This window comes from Magnolia sinica, chromosome 12 (genome assembly GCF_029962835.1).
Source record: "Magnolia sinica isolate HGM2019 chromosome 12, MsV1, whole genome shotgun sequence".
NCBI classification, from domain to species: Eukaryota; Viridiplantae; Streptophyta; class Magnoliopsida; order Magnoliales; family Magnoliaceae; genus Magnolia; species Magnolia sinica.
In genome coordinates this window covers 10,052,334-10,068,143 of record NC_080584.1, presented here as the reverse complement: position 1 = coordinate 10,068,143, position 15,810 = coordinate 10,052,334, and the positions used below count along the sequence as shown (strand labels likewise).

The 15,810-nt window shown below is 37.0% G+C and overlaps 1 protein-coding gene across 1 annotated transcript in view; it reads right to left on the bottom strand.

Moving 5' to 3' along the window:
• LOC131219919 (uncharacterized) overlaps positions 1-15,810 on the bottom strand; it is a 96,343-nt gene that overhangs the window by 53,412 nt on the left and 27,121 nt on the right. The window contains exons 17-24 of the mRNA XM_058214905.1: positions 15,270-15,640; positions 11,423-11,621; positions 11,156-11,314; positions 10,090-10,208; positions 8,882-9,092; positions 8,305-8,536; positions 6,450-6,600; positions 5,032-5,424 (exon numbers count right to left, since the gene is read on the bottom strand). Of these exons, the coding sequence (XP_058070888.1) occupies positions 5,032-5,424; positions 6,450-6,600; positions 8,305-8,536; positions 8,882-9,092; positions 10,090-10,208; positions 11,156-11,314; positions 11,423-11,621; positions 15,270-15,640 (1,835 nt within the window). The remainder of the gene's footprint in view (positions 1-5,031; positions 5,425-6,449; positions 6,601-8,304; positions 8,537-8,881; positions 9,093-10,089; positions 10,209-11,155; positions 11,315-11,422; positions 11,622-15,269; positions 15,641-15,810) is intronic.

Sequence of the window (15,810 nt, the reverse complement as noted above, 5' to 3'; positions counted from 1 at the left end):
ATCGACATCCTACTTATAACGCGAACCTTAGGAACCCTTTTCGGATTTCCTAATGGACCCCAGACCCACTTTGTCTAGTAAAATCAGACTCTGGATCTGAGGTGAGGGGTCTGAGGTGTGCCTGAAAAGAGAATTTATCTGACGCTCACTACTTAGACATGCCAACACTACAACAAATTAGACTTTTTGCAACGACTTTTTTAGTGACGAGTCTAACTTCAATGCAAAAAGTCAATTTTTTACAATGACATTTCAAGTCATTGCAAAAAATAGATTATTTATGATGGCAGTTTAAATCGTTGCTAATAGTTAACTTTTTTACGACGAACTTCAATTGTCATCGCAAAACTTGTCGCGAAAACTTGTCATATGAATTTTTCACAACGAGCTTAACCAGTTGTTGCTAATAGCCACTTTTTTGTGAAAAATTAGGTGTTGTAAAAAAAAAAAAATTTACGACGACACAAAAGTTATCGCAAATAGTAGCTTTTGCGATGACTGGTTAAGCTCGTTGCGAAAATATAACATTAGACTTTTTTCCACAGTTCTTTTTGCAACGACTAGTTAAACTCATTGCAAAAAATACTGAATTATACTTTTTACGATGAATTTAGTTTTATTGCAAAATGTTAAAGTATTTGCAATAACATTGTAAATCATCGCAAATAGTCGACGTTTTTGCAACAAATTATAATTATCGCCACTAAGACATTTCTTACCATTTTTTTTAGAAAAATTACATGGCGGGAAAGACGTTTCGCCACGCGTTTCAATCCTTATCGCTAATGTCCACTTTATGCAACGAATTAAGTGTCGTCACAAAACATTATTTTTTGCAACGACACAAAAGTCGCTACAAATAGTTTGTTTTACTGACGACAGGGTTAACTCATTGCGACAAATACCAACTGAAACTTTTTACGACGAATGTAATTTCATTGCGAAATGTTAGAGTATTTGCAACAACATTGTAAATCATCGCAAATAGTCGACATTTTTGCGACGGGCTATAATTATCGTCGCTAAAACGTTTCCCACCAATTTTTTCTGAAAAAATTACATGGCGGGAAAGACATTTCGCCACACGTTTCAATCGTCATCGCTAATGTCCACTTTATACCACGAATTGAGTGTCGTCGCAAAATATTATTTTTTGCAACGACACAAAAGTCGCTATAAATAGTTTGTTTTAGCGAGAACCAGGTTAACTTGTTGTGATAAATACCAACTTAAACTTTTTGCGACGAATGTAGTATTATTGTGAAATGGTAGAGTATTTGCAACAACATTGTAAAGTATCGCAAATAGTCGACGTTTTTGCGACGAGCTATAATTATCGTCGCTAAAACGTTTTCCACCAATTTTTTTTGAAAATATTACATGGCGGGAAAGATGTTTCGCCACGCGTTTCAATCGTCATCGCTAATGTCCATTTTAGACAACAAATTGAGTATCGTCGCAAAACATTATTTTTGGCAACGACACAAAAGTTACTGCAAATAGTTTGTTTTAGCGACGATCAGGTTAACTTGTTGCAATAAATACCAACTTAAACTTTTTATGACGAATGTAGCTTCGTTGCGAAATGGTAGAGTATTTGCAACAATATTGTAAATCATCGTAAATAGTCAACGTTTTTGCGACAAGCTATAATTATCGTATCTCAAACGTTTCCCACCAATTTTATTTTTTGCAACGATATAAAAGTCACTGCAAATAGTTTGTTTTAGCGACGACTAGTTTAACTCGTTGTGACAAATACCAACTAAAACTTTTTACGACGAATGTAGTTTCATTGCGAAATGGTAGAGTATTTGCAACAACATTGTAAAGCATCGCAAATAGTTGACGTTTTTGCGACGAGATATAATTATCGTCGTTAAAACGTTTCCCACTAAATTTTTTCAGAAAAATTACATGGCAGGAAAGACGTTTCGCTACATGTTTCAATCGTCATTGCTAATGCCCACTTTATACGACGAATTGAGTGTTGTCGCAAAACATTATTTTTTGCAACGACACAAAAGTCGCTGCAAATAGTTTGTTTTAGCGACGACCAGGTTAAGTCGTTGCGATAAATATTAACTGAAACTTTTTTCGACGAATGTAGTTTCATTGCGAAATGGTAGAGTATTTGCAACAATATTGTAAATCATCACAAATAGTTGACGTTTTTACGACGAGCTATAATTATTGTATTCAAACGTTTCCCACCAATTTTATTTTTTGCAACGACACAAAAATCACTGCAAATAGTTTGTTTTAGCGACGACTAGGTTAACTCGTTGCAACAAATACCAAGTAAAACTTTTTACGACAAATGTAGTTTCATTACGAAATGGTAGAGTATTTGCAACAACATTGTAAAGCATCGCAAATAGTTGACGTTTTTGCGACGAGCTATAATTATCATCGATAAAATATTTTCCACCAATTTTTTTTGAAAAAATTACATGGCGGGAAAGACGTTTAGCCATGCGTTTCAATTGTCATCGCTAATGTCCACTTTATGCGACGAATTGAGTGTTGTCACAAAACATCATTGTTTTTACAACGACACAAAAATCACTGCAAATAGTTTGTTTTAGCGACGACTAGGTTAACTCATTGCAACAAATTCCAACTGAAACTTTTTTTGCGACGAATGTAGTTTTATTGCGAAAGAGTAAAGTATTTGCAATAACATCATAAATTATCTGTATATTGTCTCATTAAGTTCCTGATCGACGATCGAACAGTGCACATTACTGATGATCGCTCGATTGATTTCTTAATCAACAATCGGATGACACAAAGTGATGTTGAACATCTGATGAACTTCCAATTAATGATTGAACAGTGCAAACCAACATAAATCTTGTTATCAATTCCCCAATTAACGATGGAATGGTGCACATTGACAATCGCTTGATCGACCTCCAATCAACAATCGAACGATAGAAAGTGTTGTTGACCATCCGATCAACCTCCAATCCTTTATCGGATAGTGGAAATCATCATGCATCACTTCACTCTAATCAACAATCGAATATTGTACATCACCGACAATCACAAGATCAACCTCCCAATCAATGATTGTACAACACAAAGTGCTTTCAACCAGTAAATCTACCTCCAATCATCAATTGAATAGTGGATGGATGGGATGGATGGATGGTTGGATGGATGGATGTTTGGACGGTTAGATGGATGGATAGATGGGATGGTTGGATGGTTGGTTGGATGGATGGTTGAATGGGATGGTTAGATGGATCAATATGTGAATAGATGGGATGGATGGACCGATGAATGAGATATTTCAGATGGATTAATGGGATGGATGGATGTTTGAATGGGATGGTTGGATGGTTAGATGAATGAATTTGATGATTGGATGGACGGATGGATAGATTGATCGATGAGATGGTTGGATGGTTAGATGGATGGATATTGATAGATTAATCGATGGGATGGATGGTTGGATGGAATGGATAGATGTTTGGATGGAATGGATAGATGATTGGATGTTTGGGATGGGAATGGATGGGTGGTTGTTTGGATGGATAGATGATATGGATGGATGGATGTTTGTAGTCTTCAATAAGTTATTAATGGTGAGCGTACGATCAACACTTTTTCATATGATGTGGTCCACTTGGTATTTAAATCTACTTTATTTTTATACTTATATCATAAAATGATTTGAAAAAAAATGGATAGATAGCTCGTATGAAACACATACATCATGTTGGAGTTCACAGAGCACTGATCACTTGCCATTGGCTATACAAGGTTACTAGCAAATCCACGCTCCAAACAACCCAAACCTAGAATTGGAACCCGCATCTTAAATGAAAACAACTGGATCAAACTGAAATTTGTATTTTCACTTAATCCAAGTCTGTGTGATCTTGTGAACAGCTTTGATGGGAGTTGGCCCTAAGAAGGTTTGAACGGTGGAAATCATTATCTTATTTGTTCTTGTGAAGTGGTCCAGTTGAGCTTTGGATATGTTTTAATTTTATGCTCGTGTACTACAATAAAATGTATGGACAGCATAGATAAAATAAATCACGGTAGCCCCACAGAATCCTGTAACCTGTAAATCCGCTGTGTTGGGGTTGCCTGTAAACTCAATTCGGCCCACCTTGAATGCATGTGGTCTTTCTACTCAGTCCATTCATTTTTCCATCTAATTTAAGAGGTTGACACCAAAATTAAAGCATATCCAAAGATCAAGTAGATCATACCACAGGAAACAGTGGCGATAATGATTTCCACCGTTGAAACCTTTATAGGCCCCAAAGTGATGTTTATTTATCATCCAACCTGTTCATAAGATCATACAGACATGTATGAAGGGAAAACACAAATATAAGCTTGATCCAAAACTTCTGTGGTTCCACACACATGATATCCACAAACCTAACCTCAAGTCATCCAAATCCAATGAAGTGGTAATGAAATCTAGGGTACACAAGAACCATACATACACAAGTATCTCTAAGCAATGATGGCCATTGTGTCTACTTCATTTTTTTCCCATTGAGAGTTCCACATGCAATTACTCGTGAAGAGCCAAAGAATATTTCATTCAACTAAATGATCACAAGTAAAACAATACATGAATGATTGACTTTTTGAGGTACACATCTAACACACGACCTAAAAATTGCACTTATTTGAGAGGTTTGGATTGTTCATGGTCCTATTTCGACAAACAAGTGTCCACAAATGAGAGGTTTCGATTGTTCATCAAATCTAATATTGGGATTTCGACTCAACACCGTAGACTTCCACAATCTAGTCAGTTTAATTTGACTTCATTTGCACCACTTATACAATTACTGAGCGCCTGTGTATCAAGTGTCACATACAGCAGGAGTTTCAAATAACTCTCCAATAACATCCCAAATACAAACGATCGAAACCTCTACATGACATCCATTTAGATGGTATACATACATGCATCCATCACAGTATGTATTTATCTACATATGTACCCATGTTCGTATGTATTTGTGCATTCATGGACAGCTTAGAAGTCGATCACAACTCTCCTTCTCCAATGATCTCTTGCAACATCAGCTGCGTGGGAAGAGGCGAGACTTCCACATGAATGGACGTGTTCGAATTCGATGATGTGCCACATTGACTGTTCATGGTTCTTCCAATGGACTCTCTTAACATATCATCAGTCCTAAAGCTGTTTAAGTCATTGAATTGCCACTCTGTTAAGTAGCCGGGCCGCGATATGACACTGCTTACTTCGATGTGGCCTGATAACATGGCTACCACATGGGACATGGATGGCCTTAGCATTGGTGATGTTTGAGTGCACATAAGAGCTACACCAATCATTCGTAGTCCTTCTCCTTCATCGAATTCGGGCAGTGTTGGATCGATCAATTCAAATGGACAGTTAGCTTCATGTAGATTCCAAGCCTGAGAAATTATAGAATTGTAACTTATTAGTAACACATTGATGAAAGTATAAACATATCGATTTAACATCCATAAATCCATATCGAAAGCTAGCCAGTGATCATTTAGTAGAACGAATTATCAACAAAATTCATTATTTTGTGATTGAAGGAATGCTACTTTGTCGATGTTCGTCTGCAAACATGAAATAGAAACATCCCAGATGTGCCAATGTGACGTGTGTGAGAGCTAGATGTTCATTAGCCAGGTCCTGCTTGACCCTAGCCCGAAAATTGGGGTGGTCCACCGATTAGGCAGGTCATTTGTACATTTGATTTAAACCATTGGCTCTCCCTTTCAAACCATTCATAAATTTTATAGAATATAGTTGACCTCAAGTGTGCCATCCTGATTTTTGGGGTAGGAAACATTTTCCATGGAACCCACTTGATCGATGACTCATATCTTGCATATGTGTCCCATGTTGGCACATGTAGGATGCTCATGTTTCGCAGATTGGTAAGTTGCCATTCCTTTTAAGGTTGCATTTGGATGCACAAGCAAATTGAATTGCAAACCTTCAATTTAACCAAGAGGACAAAATGACAGAAGTGAATGAGGTTTCCTAGCAGAGTCCACAGCCAGGAAATACTCAAATTGCAATTACAATTCTTAGTTGTCCAACTCAAAAGTAACACAACTGTAATTTGGCTCCCAGACTTCCAACAAAATGCTAAGGAAATACAATTTAGTTATTTCCGCTTTATTAGTCTCATAATTGCTATTTGAATTTATTCTTCGGAAAAAAAAAAAAAAAGCTATTCAAATCAGAAGTGCTTCCAAACGCACCCTCGATGATCATTAATTTGATTCATAAACAATGAAGCCTAATCACTGGAACATGGAAACTGCAAGCAAGATGAAGAATCTTGATAAACCACAAGTGCATGTTCGAATTATGTTCCCACAACACCTAAATCCTAATTGAAGAATTAAATTACCTTCCTATGGATTCTGATTAATATCAGGTAATTAAAATGTCATACCCATTCGAGGAGATATATCTTATCTTGATCGAAGCTTGTATCTGCATTGGGCCTTCCGCTAAGAATCTCAAGTGCGAGAACCCCAAATCCGAACACATCAGCCTTTTCTGTCAGATGCCCACGCATGGCATACTCTGGTGCAAGATACCCACTTCAAGAATTCAAGAAGCTCAAGGTTATTTCCATATAAAAACCTCATAGTTAGAAAATTAGGATGTGTTTGGATGCTCAATTGAATTAGATTGGAATAATTTGATCAGTAAGATGGTTTTTGAATGCATTAGTGAATTCAATTGTGCAAATTCAATTTAGTCAAGAGGAATGAAATGAACTAATGATGTTTGACAAGTATTCACAGTAAGGAGATTAAATTTTTTTTAATATGTGTTTGGACTAATAATAGCAATCAGGTTTGATAGTGAATCGAAACACACCCTGAAGTGCAAATGATCAAAGTGGGGCTCCCCCTACCCCATTCATAATGAGACACTAGCCCCTTAACCAGAACTACAATTGTTTCAGTTCTAACCATGGAATTGCGATTTGGTGTTTCGTCATCATATTGATTAAAATAGTCACCCCACTTCGATCATTTCTTAACAACTGATTCTCGCAATTTAGTCCAATTGAGCATCCAAATGGGCCCACAGGTGAATGTAAACAATAGATTTAATAAGCCTGTTGGGTGCATTGTGAATTGAATTGCAAACCTGTTTAATAAAGATGAATAATAGAAAGAAATAATGATTTTTCCTAGTACTCATAAGAAGGCTATCAACATTTTATTTTTCGACCTTTTTGGACCATAGTTCTAAAACTCAGTGACTCAGCTTTACTTGGCTGAGTCAACTTGACTCAACAAGATTTCAGCTGACTCACATGCAAAATCACTCATGAATATGAGTTGGTTCCGACTTGGCAAGACTCCTTGAGTCTGCTCCTCTACTCAATCAATTTGATGTGGCATGACTCAAACCAAGTCACAGGTGGCGAGTGTATTGTTTTCAATAAAGGGGAATGTGAGGAGATTCATGACTGAAAGGAAGTGAATTGAACCCATCCAACAATGCACAAGCGCTGTGTTGAGACTATTTTTCCCAGTTTTAGTTATATCTGCTATTACTCTGAATATCCCTTAAGCCATTTCTTAAATATCGAGTCAAGTCGAACAAAGACTCGGGCAATACTTTGAGTCAAACCAACCCAGTCGGATAACGAGTAGTGTATTTTTTGAGTTTTTGAACTATATTCTGGACTAATAATTGCAAGTTGATTGTGTAACCAAATTGCAAGTTGATTGTGTAACCAAATGCACCCTGAAGCGACAATGACCAAAGTGGGGTTGGACTCACTCCTTACAAAATGGGGTAATAGCCCTTGAAATGCATATAGTTGCAAATTGTTTTTAGTCCATAGTTTTAAAACTGTTGACTTGAATCGAAATGTAGCTGAGTAGACTCGACTGGACGAGACTTCCAGCCGACTCTCTAAGAATCAAACTTGCATCAGTGTGTTTAAACATGTTACACAAGCAACAAGCCTTTTTTGTGGGTAAATTTATATATATAATAAGTTCAAATCTTTGTTCACACCGCTTGTATCCTTCAATTATATATTATACCAATTGAGTCAATTTAAGAATCGTTTGAGTCTTTTGAATCAACCCGACCCAACCGGTAATAGTTGAATCGAGTTCTTGGGTTCTTGAACTATGGTTTGCTCATCACATTGATCAAAATGGCCACCCCACTTCGGTCATTTCTCATCAACTAGATTGTTGCATTTCAGTTTAATCAAACATCCAATCAACCCTCTAAGTAAGATAGGTGAACGAAGATGGTCAAGTGGCTCTTACATTGTCCCTGCGACCCGTGTGCTGATGTGAGTCTTATTATCATCGTATAGCTTTGCCAAACCAAAATCTGAAATCTTGGGGACAAGGTCAGAGTTAAGTAGAATATTACTGGCCTTGACATCTCTATGTACAATTCGGAGCCTCGATTCTTCGTGCAGATAAGCAAGACCTCTGGCCGTACCCAAGCATATCTCATAGCGGGTGGCCCAGGTTAGATTCAAGTTGCTCTCTCCTGCGAGGAAATGAAATTGCTAATGATCATGTCTGTGTGAGAACAATGTTGTTTATCAGGTGAGGCCCACCTTTCATATGCCATGGCCCAAATATCATGCTGGTATGATCATCATCAGGCAGATAACTAGTGCATGACAAATGTGGTTCTTAACTGTCAATTTATTTCATACAAGTGTGGAACACCTTATGAATGGATGGCCTAGATTTGGGCAATGGCCCATCCATGGTGAGACCCACCAAATAGATGGCCTGGATCTGTTACATACACGCCACATTGGCATGTGTGTGGTAGGATTCCACACCCTACTCTATGATAGGCCATTACAAGAATATGGTCCCATACCGAAGAGTGCCTGATCAAGGCTCTTGTTTTCAAGATACTCGTAAACCAGAAGCCGCTTATCTCCCTCGATGCAGCATCCATACAAACTCACGAGATTCCGGTGCTGTACTGCAGATATGGTAGCAATCTCTGTTATGAACTGATTCTTTCCTTGATGAGATGCTACCGAGAGTTGCTTCACGGCTATTACCTGTCCATCTGAGAGTGTTCCCTATAAAAATACAATGAATCAATATAAAATAAATGAATACTCACGTTACCTATGCATCTATATGCATGGATGGACGGATGATGTAGAACGGGTCATGAATGACTCAATAGAGTGCCAGGCTCGCATGAATTTGGGCTAGAAGAGCCCTGATTGGGTAAAAATGACCTAAATGCGAACTATAGCTTCTGACAGTCATATCTTTGTGACAAGTTATCGGATTTGCCCATATATATGCGTTGGAAAGCTATTGATGAGCCCTATGACATGGAAATTGATGGAGTATGTTGGCCTCAAGGATTTCTAAACAAATGACAGTTTTCTGAGTCAAAATTATGTTTAGTTCAAAACTTACTATTTTAAGTAAGTTCCTTTTTTCGCTTTTTGTAGGGTTTTAAGAGTCTGATTGAGGTCCAAAGTCTTTGCTTAATCACCTAAGGGTTGTTTATGAGTTTGGGTAGGATTATATGTCTTTACTGCTTTTTAGTAATTTTTACTATTTCAGAAAAGTTTCCTAGTTTGAGTTGTAGGAGTCTAGGGCTTCTTTTGCTTAAATAAGGCCATCAAGTATGTTAACGACAGCACTTTTCATTCAATAATGTCAATTTTATTTCTCATTTTAGAGATTCACTCTGCTTATAAAGTCATGGATTAGGAGAAAACAGTAATCTTCTTCCTTTATCCATGCATCCACTATCCCGGCTAATCTTTGTACGTTTCTAGGTGTGTCATATGCATGCATGCATTGTTGTCCATTATCAAATTATCAAGAGTGCATAATTACAGGCCCGTTTGGATGTCCCCACAAATTGGAATCTGTTTCCATTTTCTCAACCCAAACCAAGTGAGATAATAATATTCTAGAATTACAAACCCATTCTTTTCTCATTTGTGATTTGAGCCGAACCCGTTTTACTGACAAAAGTGGAAACTTCCGAACACATCCTTAGTTCTTAAATTTCCATTTCTTTTTTATTTCAGATCAAACACAAAAAGGTACCTTATAAACTGGCCCAAATCCTCCCTCTCCCAACTTATTTGCCGGACTGAAGTCCTCTGTTGCAGCCCTTAGTTCAGAATAACTGAAACTGTTTGCTTTGGCAGCCATGATTAGACACTCTGCAAATTCAAATACGAAGGAAGATTTGGATCATATTATCTACTTAATCAATGCATGCACAATCTCTATTTTTGAACATGGGCTTCACTAAAAACAAAATTGTATGGCTGTGTTTGCATGCACAACCAATTGAATTATGAGCATTCAGTTGAGTCCTGATGAAATAACCAGACCGTAACGACAATCAGTTGCTCTCCTTTCAAGTCCAACCTCAAAATTAATGTATTGCAATTTCAATAATATTCCATTAATATGAATATTTTATAAATTTTCCATTTCCAGTCCACTGAACTAATTATTGCAATATGATTCAATTGTGCGTCCAAGCACATCCTAAGGGTGTGTTTGGATGTACCCTAAATCACAATCACAATGGATATTTTGGCAAACTAGATGTTCATCAATTCCGTTGAGTGTTCGAGACAACATAGAAAATGGGAACTCCAGTATAGAGAGTAGCAATTGTCCACTTTTTCTGCCCCAAGTCAATATCTAGGATGTTTCAGGTCATGTTTGAAATGTGTTGCGGATATCGACCTGGGTGGAATGGAATCCTGCCCTCCTGGACATCTGAATATGGCCTAAGCAATTGACCACAAGAAGTTTTTTTGGAACAAAATTGTAATTTCTCCTGTTTGAGACGGAAGACTATATTCCGCCAATTGAGTTACAAGTGTCTGAGTTGGAGTTTCAATGCATATCGATTAGGTTGTGTTTGGATGCTCAGTTGAATTGAATCATAATAATCCATTTCAATAAAACAGAAAGTGACCAAGTATGGTTAGTCTCAAGATTGCAATTGTGACCATTTCAAGTTGGTATACATGGAATTGCAATTACGGCATCACCCCCAACTTTGGTCATTCCTCTGCAATGATTTGAATGAATTGCAATCCACTTCAGTTGAGCATCCAAATGCACCCTAATTTAGCAATATTGGCATTACCTACATCTTCATCAATACCCCTTCTCCTGCGTCTCCAGATAAAAACTGCGAAAATGGATATAAAGCTCAGAGCGCCAACACCAACTACAATCCCAATGATCAAACCAGTCTTGCTTTTCTTTCCCCATCCTGGCGGACTTCTAACAGTCGGTATGAAATCTAAATTAAAAAAGAAAAAAGAAAAAGGATATGGATATTCATCTGTTAGTATCAAACAGTTAGAAATTTGCAGAATTTAATTCTAATATTCAGTCCTGGATATATTACCTGGAGTGACACTGATGGCCGAAATGGATGGACCAAAAGTACCTTGATTAGGTATACAGCAAGTCCCTTTCCCGGCCCAAAAGAGATGGATTTCAAGGAAATGTTCGGTTACAATAGTCTGGAAAGTCCTCTGAACGGCTCTCCTAGAGACCCCACCTGCTGCTTTTTTTATATCAAAATCTTTCAATTGAAGATTTCCCTGAAGAAGCAATTAATTGAGTTTCAAAACTAGTGGAGACTATTCTTACACCAAATTCACAAACTATACTATCAGAAATGCATGTCCCACCCACATGATCAGAAATGAATGTCCCACCCAAAGATAAAGTACAGGTATTTTTTTTAGCATTTCAAGATTTGTGGGAACCAATTTCGAAGTTCAAGATGACCCTTATCATGACTGTCCTATCGATGTTCTATGGAACTGTCAGTTTCTTTAGACCACTTAACTATCCCAAGCCTAAATTTTAGTAAGATGTTTTATGGTGATATACTTAAATAGCATTTGGATGCACTATTATATGGAATTGGCAATTATTGGTCCAAGTAGAAAAACTAAGTTCTATTTATGATGGATTAGGCTCCAATTGCAAGTCCACTAGATTTAAGTTGGACTAAAAAGAGACCTGACTGCAATTTAAGGGCCACTCTCTTCATTACAGGAACTAGAAATCGTTATTGTTATTTTTTCATGCTTACTTGGCTAAACAAATCAATCACTTGTGATCATAGTTGATTTACAACTTATGATTTGAGCTGAACTTAAGCAGAATGATTTGAATCCCATCCCCAAGTTTAAATTTTAGTAAGATGTTTTATGGTGATAAACTTAAATAGCATTTGGATGCACTATTATATGGAATTGGCAATTATTAGTCTGAGTAGAAAAATGAAGTTCTATTTATGATGGATTAGGCTCCAAATTGCAAGTCCACTAGATTTAAGTTGGACTAAAAAGAGACCTGACTGCAATTTAAGGGCCACTCTCTTCATTACAGGAACTAGAAATCGTTATTGTTATTTTTTCATGCTTACTTGGCTAAACAAATCAATCACTTGTGATCATAGTTGATTTACAACTTATGATTTGAGCTGAACTTAAGCAGAATGATTTGAATCCCATCTTGAATCTCTTTTATCTAGATGAATCCTACAATTCTATGATTTGAATCCTATGATTTAGATTCAAATCCGGATTTATAATTGTTCTCTTTTGTTTTAAGGTTTACTTCGATTTGGCATCAAAATATTAATAAGTTCAACCCGCACTAACCATACTCGGCCAGTGCGGAACGATCGACGCTCATCTCCAAGCTAGTGCAAGTTCATGTCATGTGGTGACTAAGGTCAACACAAGACCATCATTGGCACAATCTGCGCTAATGATCTGGCCAGTGCAGGTTCATGGTTCTTACTCCCAGTTCACTATCCAAGGACAATGCAAAGTGTCATTAGGCAGTCTTCGCAAAGATAAAGCTCACTCTCCGCTCACCTCCTTGTGCTGACACTCGGGACAAGGTGAGAACAAGAGTCCAACAACTCATCCCTTTGAAATGTGGCTTTGAACTAGCCAATGGATCCCTAGCAATGGCTCTGCAGCAACTATCTGAGTACTAGCAGACTGGCTCCACGCTGACTGTCTAAGAGACCTAAGTAGTGGTCCAGGTGATTGTTTAGGGCTCCGGAGGTGGCTCCGCGCTGAATTTCCAGAGCTTCAAACAGTGGCCTCGTCTAACTGTTCGAATTGGTGAACTGAATTCCCCGGTGGTCTCACTAGCTATCAAGACAATCTGCGCTGACCCCTGGTTTTTCCAGCAGAATGGTCCAATGTTGTTTCTATTAGAGGTCTTTTGAGCGCCTCAGGGCAAGGCAGACAAGCTGGTTGAACTTCTAAATTTCCAGGAAATATAGGTCATGAATGCTATGGCTACTTGAGTCCTTGAAATAACAGAATGCTCCTCTAATCAATGATATTAACACATTGAAGACGAAAGACCATAGATTAGGACTTTATGCATCATTTGCATGACTCTATTTTGTACCATGTCGCATACTAGTTCTCTCTAGTTTTACCTTTTAATAAAGGGATTTTTTTCCCCAGGTTATGTAATTAAGGACATGTGCCAAACCATAACCTGCAATGTACTTTATTCCTAGATCAATGAAAGCCTCTCGACAGAGCATATTTGGGTGCATATCTTTGCAATGGAATTAATAATCAAAATACTATCAAACCTTATCGAACAATAGACATTTGTAATAAACACTTGGCTTTCATTTTGTGTTTTTAAATTGGTGGGGCCATTGAGAATCATTTAGAAAAGGTCAGTATTTTATTTTGTCCTTAATAAGAAACTAAATGATAGGCATTCTCTTCAAAGTTAAACCGTGGAGTTTTTCCATATGGTTTCCTACTTCTTAACTAGTAGAAACACCAAATTGATCTATGACTTATCTAGAATGTTGTTATGGATGGTTGCGATCATGTTGATGTATATGTGTTGTGGTAATGATGGTTGGAAATCAAAATATCTTTTCTTGTCAGTCTACATAATTAAATTCCGCCTTTTCCAATGTAATTCTACACTTAAGAAAGGTAAAAAGAACATAAATTATTAAATGATTCTTGCATGTTTTTTAAGGTAAATTTCTTGAACGACAAAAAATAAAGGAAAGACAAAAATCCTTCAGCACTATAATGATACCATAAACACGTTTGAGATTTGGGTGAAGGTCTCCAACTCAAAGATGAGTGATAAGAGCTCTCTGTATTCATTGTTATAAGAGTATTTGGTTGTAACATATTTACAATGAAATGGGTTTGTTTCCCAATTCAACAGAAACAACCCAGAAGATAAATACAAAGATACAAATTTGAATTTACTCAATCTTTGTTTTGACCAAGTATTTTCCAGATCTGCTGGAGGTGGGTTATCCTTATCCTTGGACACGTGGCTACTGAGGGAAGTATCCTCTATAATTACTTGGTGCATATTGATGGGAAATGGATCATAGATGAGTTTTAAATATTTTTTTCTGATTTATTTATTTTTATTTTCTAAGAAAATCAGAAGAAAAAAATCTTATGATTTTCAATACAATTTCCAGTTCCATACGATTCAACCCCTATTACAATTTAAAATACAATAATGATTTTGACAACATTGCTTGTGATATAAATGCGGCTAGGAAAAAACCCATTTGTCTATTCTTTGACCATCCTTTTTTAAACTACATGCTTTCTAAGTTTTCAACTCAATAAATTACAGGTAATCATGATGAACCTGATGCTTTGACCAAAGGCATCAATCGATCAATATTTTTTACAACATGCTTTCTTATATAAAACAAAGAGAAATGTGAAGGCTACTCCAATATTACTCTCTCCACATTTGTGTTAGATCTGAGCATAACCAAAAGTTTAGTATATAGGGTTATGTGATAATACATGTAAAATGGAATGCTCTAGGGTGATAAAACATAATGTCTTTTTCAAAATTTCACAGGTAGTGGTCAAATCAATAATTTCTGAAAATTTTGCAAAGAATGTCCGACTAATAGGGAAAGAAAGAAATAACTTATGGCGTTTTTGGATGCACTGTCGAATTAAATTGCAATTTTTTGTTAGGTTAATAAAATTGAAATAACCAAATTGAACTTTCCTTGGCATTCATGTTGAGGGTCTAGAGAGAGATGTAACTACAATTTGGGCTACTTCTTAACCATATATACTAGGAAACATCATTAGCTTCTTTTTTTCATTGACTCTTGATTAGTCCGAGCATTCCCAATTCAATGTGCATCCAAACGCAAAATTAGGAAACGGATCCTACTATAAAATACACACCTGGACATAAATATCGAATACACGCCTTCCAACACCCTGCCAAGTATTTTCGATGCCTATCTCAGCAAATTGCATAGCTATGGTGTATTGGCCGTTCTCAAGCCCGAGACCATAGTATCTTAATGATACTGGCGATATCCTTGCTGTCAGGAAGAGCTCCGGGTCCAAAGTATTCAGAAACTGAGAAGAAGAGCTTCTGATATATGAGGCATTATTGTTCTCAGCAAACAACCCAGCATTGCTGACGGCCCACCTGGTCTCGTCGGTCACATAATATGTTGCTGTGCCAAGAGCTTCATCATCATTTTCATATACCATTCCGTTGGAAGATGTCATCCCTCTGCCGCCACACTTGATTGCAAATGAATAATCTGTAAGCCAATAAAATAGTGAAATAGATCAAAGCCTATGGTTACATGATTCTGATTATGTGGGTGTCGGAATCAGACACTGCTACAGAATGTCTGATTCAGCCAACATAACCTTAGAGAATTTAATACAAGATTTTTCAGCGAGCTTTAACCATTTTTAGAATTTTAAT